Source organism: Meleagris gallopavo, chromosome 16 (assembly GCF_000146605.3).
Source record: "Meleagris gallopavo isolate NT-WF06-2002-E0010 breed Aviagen turkey brand Nicholas breeding stock chromosome 16, Turkey_5.1, whole genome shotgun sequence".
NCBI lineage: Eukaryota > Metazoa > Chordata > Aves > Galliformes > Phasianidae > Meleagris > Meleagris gallopavo.
In genome coordinates, this window is record NC_015026.2 from 10,166,421 (window position 1) to 10,177,585 (window position 11,165).

Sequence of the window (11,165 nt, forward strand, 5' to 3'; positions counted from 1 at the left end):
AAAAAAAAAGAAAACAAAACCAAAAACAACTACTGCACTTACTCTTTACTAAGTAGAAGACTTTGAAGAGCACTCCTATCACTCTTCAGTTTCTTTACTAGCCCTCGGAGACGATGGCACTCCTCAACATGATCTACCTGTTGAGAGGCTGGATGATTTGGGTCTGTAGAAGACGAAGATGACACACCAAGTAACTGTGTTGACTCACTATCTGCTGACAATACTCTGGTGCTCTCCATGTCACCTACTTTCTGAGCAAAATAAATTTACATAGAAGAAAACACAAAGAGAAGAAAATTAAATTCAGCATAAAAATTTTTCACTTAGGCCAAGAGAAAAGATGAAGTGAAAACTGTTTCTAAAATATGCACCTACATGTAATAATTCTGAGACAAGAAAAGAAGAAAAGGGAAGGAAGGGACATGGAATAGATATCAGTTCACATGTGTGAGACAGAATACACACTGCCACAAGCACAAGCCAGTGTTTCTACATTTTCTGTTTAGAGACAGTTAAGATGGCCACATGAATATTAACACTCACCTTTTCTAGTTCCAAAATCCGCTTCATAAGGCTCTGCCTGCTCCATTCACTATAATCTAAATGCAATAACAAAACTTTAGCAGGAAACTGCATTAATGAATTAATATTTTTCTGCCCATACAAAAGGATCACTTTAAGATCACTGAGCTTCAGCTTTAAAGAGGCAGCAATCAAAAGATGAAAATGACATTGATGGATGTGACTTCAGTTAGCTCAGAAATCAATATAACCCATTGGTATTTATCCATTTTCAGCAACTGAAAAAAATCTGCCAGCAAATTTTAATCTTTAAGTGTTTTGCAGTCCTGAATTCTCAGGGATAATAATAAAGAAAACCCAGGTCATCCTGGAGCAGCATCCCTGCTATTTAGAGACAGACTCCTCTAACAAACACCTTGTTATAACCTTCGCCCAATCCAAATCTCCATTTTTGTTTTAACTCCCTTAATTCTGCCACTCTGGGGTCCTGCCCTCCCTCTCAAACATCTTTCAAATGTACCTAAATCCAAATGTACCTAAGCCCCACATTTCAGTGCCTACTTTTTGTTTTACTGGATGCAGGAGAACAGCTCAATATGCGATCTAGATCTTCTTTCAGACACCGATTCTCATTCTGCAATTCCTTGATATTCCGGGACAACCTCAGGACAGCAGCATTCAGTGCCTTCAGTCGTTTTTGGGTATCTCTGCCCTCTGCACTTGAAAGAGGATCAAAAACAGGAAGTTAACTTGAAAGCAGAGAACAAAAAGGCAGCATCAGAAGAAATAAAACAGCCTCACTATCTAGCTGGCTAACTTAATTGTCTCCACTTCCTCCCTGATAACATTTCCCAGCATTTTTGATTAGAGAATTCGAATTTTTTTCCTAACAGAATAAAGATCATCTTGCTCAACCTTTCACAATTATTTTAATTTACATCAGCGTATAAGAAGTTAAACTTTGAAAGTTCATTGATTACCTATACTCTTGTTTCCTCAGTGCATAAGCAGGAGTTCTTGTCTGAGTTTTACTTAGCTTTCTACCTCCCCTCTTAACAAATCATACAATGCCTTACCAATAACCTATGGACCACAGATGAAAAACCACTTCAACCAATGCAGAGACTACTCTGAAAAACTGTTCAACATAGAAAGATAACCTGTGTGCTCCAAATTGCTCTCTTTCACTCAATAAGCAGATTGAGATTGGAAGAACAGGCTATAAACAGAAAGATCCTACACATAAATGTATTTTGAGATAACCGTGAATGCTGCTCTAATGTGAAAGACACCAATCCTGTGAGAAATTTCTTTCTTTAAGATACATTTCAATCAATGAGATATTTGAAACAGATTTGGTGGATGCTACTATCATTGATGTGGTGGAAATGAGAAGCACTAGAATAAGGAAAGCCTGTCCTGCATTAAAAATACTTCAAGTGTTACAGTGATTCTGCCTTTCTAATTTTTCTAATAAAAGGAGGAAGAAATCACAGCCTCCAGATGTACAAAGTTGTAAAGCTTGTCAGCAAAACAGATTTCTAGTGAGATGAAGCACTTAATACTCAAATGAAGCATTTAATACTTAAATGAGAAAGTTACTGCAAGCTTACTTCTGAAATCAAAGGATGGACCTAGTTTTGGACAAATTCCACTGTAAAGGAATCTTAAATCACTTATTCACTGAAATAATTGTAGGTAAAGGAGAAGATGGTCCACAATTATGCTATCAGAGTGAAAAATTGAACCTAATTTACATTTTGGAAATTGAAATCAGGAAAAACAAACAAAGCTGTCCAGATATCATGGAAGACTATTTATAAAGCTGTCTCAGACAGGAAGGAAAAAAAACCAGAAACACCAAATCAACAAAACTCTGAGGTGACAGAAATCACAACGATTACTGAATGTCATTGTTTTAGGCTCATCAAAACTAAAGTGGAACATTTGCTGACCATTCTGAGGATTTGAAAGCTTGTCTAATTTCGTGGTTACAATTGGAAGCCACAGCTTCACACAGAAATACTCATAGTTAACAGTGAAAAAAGAGGAGTTAAATGTTATTCATTTCAGCCAGAAATAATGTAGGCAACCCTCATGAAAGAAACACTCCTTCCGTGTGCCAGTCTTGACCTTCAACTTCACCTATTACTTCAGAGCTCGGCCTCTCAAGTAGAGACTGACAGTCAAATAATCAAGAGAGACAGCCCTGACCACTGTTTTTCAAAGATACAAATAAATGAGGACAAGGAAGAGCCCTGATGACTCATTTTCACCTTTGACTAAATTAAGTGTGATGGTTACAGCCTTGAGAAGCTCGTCACTGTGTGTCTGAGCCAAGAGATGAACACTTTTTAAAAGTAGTGACAAATCAAATTCCAGTTTTTAATCCACAGGAGTCAGTAGGAATTAGGGAAACACAACTAGTGCACATAGCCCATAAAGAGCTCTCATGTTTCCATCAGTCCAAAGACTGATGACACCCAAAAATTAAGATTGCTGTCTGACCTTCAAACAACGCTAGGAGGGCAAGAAAGTTTTGATGTGGTGTGCTAGCATGTTTTCCTATCCCACTAAACTATTACCCTCTTCTCAGCTTGACCAACACTTACTTGCACACATGCTCTTACTTGGGTCTAGCTTTGTATTTTGGCTTTGTGCTTTGTCTTTTATTTCCTCTAGAGATCATTTCTCACAGCATGTTTCCCTTTATTACCATCCATATACCTCTGTGCACTAGTGACAAGCATTAGTACAACCTTCTTTAACATAATCTTACTAGTGCCACTCACAGATATCCCTCAAAAGCAACCCTGAGCTTTGAATCTGTATCTCTGTGCCATGGGAAAATCAAGTTTACTCCCAAATAACTTCTCTGCATCACACTCCCTAGAGAAAGGTGCAGAACTGACTCAACTGTAAAACACTAAGCATCTTTGGAGTTTGTTTCAAGAGTCAGTAGCAAAAGAACAAATGTGATCATGAGGGAAAATGGATTGTATTTAACTGAAATAAACTTGCAGAGACTTTCAGAGCTTTTATGGGCTTTTTAAATATCTCTAGCATTTTTTTTCACATCCACTAAATGATCTACCTACGAGAAAGAAAAAAGTGACTAAAGAAAATGACAAATTTAGTTGTTTTCCATCAAAAGTATACAAGTGATATATCAGATACACATACACAAATATTTGCCTCAAAAAGAGTTAACATACTTTTTCTTCATAGTCTCAGATTTTGCCAGGAGGATTTGCAGACGATGAACCTGTAAGTGTGAAATATAGATTCCATTAACAAGCTAGCTGAGGTAAGCTGACATAGTTAATACAACACATTTGTTCATTACAAGAAAATCAGAGGAAGACCCTTTGGGTAGTCATAAATCCAATGATGCCACCACTGAAAAATCAGGCTATCATTGTGTTGGCTTTCACATGTACAATACACTTATGGATGTATATTAGTTTCATTATTCCCCATTCTTGGCTAGCACACTCAACTTAGTGAAGAAAATTTTTTTGGTACATATAGTTGGAGCTATAAGAATATCAATGAAAATTTTACTCTACACGTGTACCTAAGCTGTAGGAAATCTAAAATCTTCAATTTCTATTTCAGCTCAACAACTTAACTTCCTTTCCAGCATGCATGCTGAGAGCTTTGTCAGATGTACCTCCTCACAGTAGGTTTCCATAGCTATCTTCATTTCTTCCAAATCAGTGGTGTTCATGTCTGACTGGAATTTGCTGAAAACAGAGTACAGAAGTTAATCCAGCAATACTGGCAAAGACACTGCAATGCTTGTTGATTTACAGTTTCTGGGTGGGTGGTTTATAATTTCTAAGACATTCTCGAAGTTTATTAATCTGTGTTAAAAAAACACAGAAGAATATGGGTGAAAAAATAACATGGATTTCCAATCCCCTTTATTATCTTATCCAATACAAGTCCCTACCCCTCCAAAGTCATACTTGATAGTGTTGTCTTTCTCCTTGCACTGTTGTTCTAGCTTGAAAATCTTCTGTTTTAATCCATTAACCACCTACAGAAAGAACAGAGAGCTGGAATATTCCATATCTACACATAAATTCAATTTCTCCATAATCCTGCCCTCTCTGTAAATTGCCCTTAATCAGACATACTTTCTCCTACATACTTTAGTAAATCGTTTGCCATCCTGTGACCCTAATTTATATCTATGGTAACATAGCCAGCTTAATAATTTTCACACACAATCTTGAACAAAATACAAGAAAAAAAAGAAACAACCACACCCATTACCTTGTTAAATTAAAAGCAGCAAGTAAAAGGGGAAACACTGATGCTAACAGATTCAAGGAAGTGACAAAGGAAGCTATCTGCAATACGGTTAATTCCAGATCCTTGTTGTCAGTTATCTACCTGACTACAAAAATAATTGTTACACGATTCCCTAAATGTTTATCATCTTTTTTTTTATTTTTTATTTTTTTTAAATCAGTAGAGGTTCAACTCCACAAGAGGAAGAAAGTATAAATGAAAGCAAAAGGTAGCAAAGTAACTATTACCCATCCGTTATCAGACTTCTTTGCTGACAAAGATCGTGCCAGCTCAGAGCCCTGCAACAGAAGACAAACAAAGCAAGTGACAAACTTTGCTACTTCTTCTTCTGTTAGCAATTTCCACAAAACTTTCTAATGTACTAATTTTCACAGTCCAACAGTTTAAATTCTAAAGTCCCTATGCTCACTATTTTGTATTAGCACACCACTACCAAGGCATAAAGCAACAGGCACAAACAGTTGTATTTGGTTGATGTGCAATGGGGCTACAGAGGTGAAGAAGCGTTCAGAACACTATGAGAAGTTTCTGGGAGCTGCCCAGTGTTAGATAAGAGCCAGTTCCAAATGGCTCCAGAAGAGACTCACTGCTAATCAAAGTGAGATAAGAAAATAAGGATCACTCTGATCAGCACTGTTCTGTCAATTTTTACCCCCTGCCCTAAAGAAACAGTCACCCTGGAAGGATCCAACAGTTGTTCAATCTGTTTATCCTTTCTGTTATTCTCTTCTTCTAGTCGACGAAGCTTAGTTTTCATACGATTTCCTTCAATTTTCTGAGCTTGTATTGTCTAAAAAAGGAGAGAAAAATCCAAAGTTCATTTCAGAAACACTGAGTTTTCACATGAATTGTTACTGGCATCAGAACATTTCCAATTATGATGGCCAGGACAAAGCACACAATAAATAACAAAACAAAGACCATCATAGTAGACCAGGGCTGACAGGTAAGGGAGATGACAGGACAAAGATAAAGTTATTTATGAAGATAAATAAAACTTTTAACAGAAAGGCCACCTTACACAAATGATCTACAACAGCCAAGACTTTTTTTTTTTTTTTTTAAATCGTATCCATAGTGTTCAACTTGTCCTTATCTTTCATACACTGCACAAAACTCACCTGACAAACCATCACAGAATCGTTTGAGTTGGAAGAGACCTTTAAAGATATTCTAGTCCAACTCCCCTGCAATGAACAGGGACATCTGGTCTCATCACATTTTTAAAACATGACGAGTAACAGCTGAGCATGGAAAACAAAACAAAACAAAACAAAACAAAAAAAGAGAGGTTGGGTTGAAAGGCAAAGAAACCAATGCAATGAACCTTTTCTGTGTCCAGCTAGGGCCGTGGCTGAGGTTCAGGACTGGATATGCTTCAAGGCTTCTACATCCAGTACTCAGAAGTATCTATCACACCATAAGAACAATGAAATTGCCTTAAATAGATAGTTTAGACCATGCATTCCAAATACAGAAGTGTTGGGTGGATACATCTAAGTTGTACCCCATAATTCTATCCGGACATGTACAGACAGATAGAGACCCTATGGCTTTTACTCTGTAAGCATCAGAGGGACAGTACCTTTTTCAGTTCTATGATTTCATCATACATATCTTCTTTTTCCTTGTAGTCAGGAGTTCCAGGAATGTAGCCTACCAAAAAAAAAGGTACATAAAATAAGCAGAACTGAAAGAAATATTTTCTTCTAAATGAAAACCTTAAAGGGAAAAATTTAGAACATCATCAAATGGGAAACTAGGCATTAAAAAAAAAACAAAAACTAAATCAGCAAAGAAATTTATTTTATATATGGAAACAAAATTGAGGTGTTACCATACGAACCTTCTGCTACATCTTATGGCAACTTTCTCCTGAAATTTCTTTTCTCTATTGTGCTAAATGAAAACATACATCTGAAGAAAACCACACTTCACAGAAGACTGAAGTCTTTTCCCAACAATTATTTACAGAACACACCTAAAGATGTCCAAATTATGGTTTTTTTATTGATACTTAATGGGTGAAAACTCATTGCCTTTTAGAGTCACCACGAGCTACGTGTTAGCAGTAACAGCATAGGTGGCATTTGAAGTGGAATTTCATACTGGGACTTTTTAACTTCACAGTTCTCATTTAAGAAAAAGAACAGGACAAAAGTTTCAAATTTTGCCTTTCTTATAACACCCAATTGATTTTAATTTCACAACCACATGATAGAACACTTTCTAGAGGAGAAGTAAAAGGAGTCAATTACACAGAATTTCAGGCAAGCAGATGGTTTCTATCAATGGTTCTTAAATTGTGCTTTACAAAGTTCAATAAATTGTCTACAGCTGGCCCACTGAACCATATTATATTTGCAATGTTTTCAGCTGAAAATGCGTGGCAATTTGCAGGAATTCTTGAAAGCTAATAGTGATTCATTGCTCAAAAAATCTGGGAGCTGCCTCAACCAATTTGTAAATCTCAATATTTCAATGATTATATTTTGACACACTATTGCAACATAGGTTAAATTGAAATGAGTCTTGTTTTACTAAAGCTATGATCTTAAAAAACAGTGTAAGAAAACCAGACCACTAATTTTTATCTACCATACAGTTACAGAGTTTACCATTAGTAGAAGAACGGGAATGTTTGGGCTTCTTCATTCCTAGAGCTTCCTTCAAATACTCTGGAGTGCTACTAGAAATGCCAGCTTGCATATGTCCCATGTCAACATCTGATTTCAGGGAATGGCTCATTCCTGCCAACAAAAATGGAACAAAATGCAGAAATCAGGGATAACTGTGAATTACGTCTGTGGATTTACTGTGAACAAATACAACACTGAAAGTTCCAGATGCTGTTAATTATTCCTACTATAAATTCCAATGCTCAAGATCAGATGACTCAAACTCAGTTCCAACCATCCGAATAAATACTATGGAAATGACTTCCCATGTACCCTCTAACCAAACACACATTTCTTGTCTAAGAGTTCACGTGTTAAGCTGTCCCCAGGAGTGAACTGTAACCACGTTGCAGATAAAACTTCTACACCTATACCTTGTTTCAGTGATCCCAGCCACATCTGCTTTGGGTTTTTCATAGCTGCACTCTCAAAATGTGCGTTGCCTGTTCCCTGCAGAGATCTCCAAACTGCAGCTTTCTTAGGATACAGTTGTGTGCTAGAGCTGTACGGAGACTCTAAAACAAAAGAAAATATCTCGAAGTTGCCTTAAAAAGCTCAAGATCACAAAAAATCTGTTTTGTGTTTCAGGTTCCCAGCCACAAACCTGAAAAGAAGCAGGGTAACATAATAACAATAGCATCACTCAACATAAGCAGAAATACTTACTGCACAGCTTGGAGACTCATTCTTAAGACGCTTGTGTACCTATGTTCATACATCTGACATACAGAAGTGTCCCTCAGTGAGAGGAACATTCATGGATAAACCGACAGAAGTCGCTCTGTAGCTATTAAACCACTGGCAACTTTCTAGCAGTAATCAAAAAAGAGAATTGGGTCTGACACAACTGCTGGAGAGCCTCTCCTATCACTACTTCAGGTACTGTAGTTACGTATAAATACTGATAATTACTAATGTTTTGAAGCTGAGTTTAGATGTGTGCTATATTGGCTAGCAAGTTAGTCTTCAAATTAAGAAGAGATGTAAAGGAAGAAGCAATTAAACTAAAAATCATGGTTGAAATTAAGGAACTGTTTTAATTCCTTCATTTAGAGATTCCAGGTAAATGAAGAAGGTAGATATGCTCCTATCAGAAGGGTTTGCCTCCTTCTCACCCTAGAGCAAAAATTTGAAGTGCTATGTGATTTCTTTTATTATAAACAACACAAAGTAACAACAATCACCTGCGATTATGTTTTCTTTCAAGCATTCACTATAAATATAAAAAGGAAGGTAAATGGAAAACCATGGTAGGAAACACAAACCCCAGAAAATAAGCTACAAACACACCTGCAGATCCAGTACTAATGGAGAACATTCTACATTGCACTTCCAAGGTGACAGAGAAAAAAAAATGAAATGGAAGTGCTTAATCTACTAACATAAATATCAGTTAGATGGTAGGATGTGCAGGTATCTCTGGTTATCTCTGGTAATTCCAGGGACTTTCTACAGAGCAAATATCAGCACTTATTAAAATGGAAAAAAAAATTTTCTCTTTGCTGAAAAATCAAGAACTGTAACTAAACTATAAACTTCAATATTTAGCTTATAAAAGTCTAACTTCACTGCTTACAGAATACAAATCTCAAGCAGAGGTGCTCTGCACACACAATGAACAATTCCAGTGAGAACAAAGATGTTGTTTCAAATAAATCTACCTCCTGTGCCACAAAGAAATCTATCTTGTTATGTACAATGGAAGTAGATTTTTGAGCTCTTACTTGGTGACTTTGGAGGCTTGTGAAAAATTTTCTTCTTTAATTTCTGGAAGAAAAAAAAAAAAAAAAAGAAAATTGTGTACTTAAAATACCATTCTCTTTGAACACTCCAGCATATAACTGCAAAACTGGCTTCAATCTCCATTTTATGTGAAGAGCACTTGTTCTAATAACTCAAAACCTTTTGTGCATAAAACAAAACCAGAAGCATTAAATACATGCAGATATGGCCACAGTAACAGTCACAAAAATTAGGACGGTACCTACTGAAGCTTTGTGCTGTAAAGTAGACTATTCATGCTCAGAATACTAAGACCTTCCTGGTCTGCATTACATACAACAGCAAGCCCAAGATGATCACAGAGCAGAGGCTGTACAAGAATAGAGTAGGACCACTTCTCTAAAGGAAAGGCTTGTTCAATTCCATTAAAACACAGTAAAATAACTACTTAGGCCCTCAGCTTGATAAAAAGCAAAATGAAGCAAATACCATTTGCAAATCCCAGAGAATTTAGAAGGCTGAACTACATCTGGAATTAGAAGAGATTTTCATATCAAACTACACTGCAGTAAGATTGTAAGCTCTCCTCTCTGAAGGATGTCTTATTGATCAGGAGCCATCACATGGGTGTAGTGTGTGCAAGAACATTCTGACAGGCATTTTTAAGGCATTTATCTGCAGCATGCCATTAATACAACTCACCATTTCTGCATCTGATTCACAGGTTATCACAGACAAGCTGTCATCTCCCTGGGAAATAAACACAAACTCGACATTTGCTACTCTCCAAGTAATTGCTTTTAATACATATCCAGAATAATTTGTTACTAATAACAGAGCTCGAATACAACAAATTCCATGGGAAACAAGTCATCACTTTCACAAACACAGCATGATCTGCGTTCTGTGTGCTAACAGTGCATGTCACTTCAAACAAGAACCACAGAGATTAGGCACTTTGGAGTGCACCATCACACAGCCTTCAGGTGTCCCATTTCCAAGGTGCAGGCTCTGCACGAGCCTCTCCCCAGTCACACCTGGTCAAGCAGCAGCTCATCCTTTTGTCCCTTTCCTCCCTTATTTGTTCCCATCCTTGCTATGCTATGGGAACGTTTAATAGACCGAAGAAGCAACGGGGCTGAGAAAAAAGGACAAACTACCGAGTCAAAAAGTGTTTGATTTTTCCTCACGCTAAGCTGACAGAACCTTCTGCTTCTCGAACGTGAGCACATCCACAGCAGAAGGAAAATTTCCACTTCCCTTGCAGATCACACAAACATACTCTGCCCTCACAGAAGAACGTTTTCACTTGCTGCCAACTCCGTGGTGCTTCCAGCTGCAGCCCCATTCTTTGGAAAGATGCTGATCTATCTCGCTGTGAAAGGCAAGGAGGGGACGAAATATCTTTTAGACTCCCAGCTGACGGAAAAGAGATGAGGCTGACAACAGCAGCACATATAAAGCAGCTTTTTGTGCTGGCTGAGAGCAGGCACGCGTGCCTCTCACACACTATGCCGGTTAGCTTTTAATTTCCCGAGGCAAGGTTCCCCACAGCACAGCGAGATGTTATTTCTGTTATTTTTAAGACCTTTTTGTCACTCCGTGCCATCTCCCTGCACACCTGCGCCTGTCGCACGGGGAACCATGCTGAGGAAGGCACTCGGCCCTCGCACAGCGTTCACCCGGGCAGGAAGGTGCCACAAGAAAAGCACTCCAGTCCCTGCAAACGTTCACAGTCCAAAATAACAAGAGAACAGCTCTCAGCGAAGGGCCTCAAAGCCTCCATCGAACTGCCGGGGAGGGACAGAAAGGAGCGCTACATCCCCCACGCTACGGACCGAGGCCTCGCTCCTTCTCTAACAACCGCAACCGACACCTCATCGGCCTGACGATTCTGAGGGCCCCGCGCCCAGGCTGCTCTCC

General features: G+C 38.1%; 1 protein-coding gene across 1 annotated transcript; it reads right to left on the reverse strand.

Moving 5' to 3' along the window:
* Window positions 1-38: 38 nt before the first annotated feature.
* LOC100550048 (IQ domain-containing protein E) lies at window positions 39-11,147 on the reverse strand. Its single transcript, XM_010719634.3, has 13 exons — window positions 9,945-11,147; window positions 9,245-9,287; window positions 7,895-8,035; window positions 7,461-7,592; window positions 6,428-6,498; window positions 5,519-5,632; window positions 5,070-5,120; window positions 4,494-4,564; window positions 4,196-4,268; window positions 3,738-3,787; window positions 1,084-1,241; window positions 544-599; window positions 39-251 (listed from the first exon to the last, which is right to left on the reverse strand). Exons 1-13 carry the CDS (start codon window positions 9,945-9,947, stop codon window positions 39-41), a joined length of 1,176 nt encoding a protein of 391 aa, XP_010717936.2. The 5' UTR covers window positions 9,948-11,147.
* Window positions 11,148-11,165: the final 18 nt, after the last annotated feature.

Bases quoted from the DNA above. Each gene is read 5' to 3' on its own strand.
- LOC100550048 (XM_010719634.3), bottom strand. The intron at 6,499-7,460 runs GTAAACTCTGTA...TTTTTTTGGTAG, and splicing joins TTCCCGTTCTTCTACTAATG to GCTACATTCCTGGAACTCCT. The intron at 3,788-4,195 runs GTACATCTGACA...TCACACTTACAG, and splicing joins TGGAAACCTACTGTGAGGAG to GTTCATCGTCTGCAAATCCT.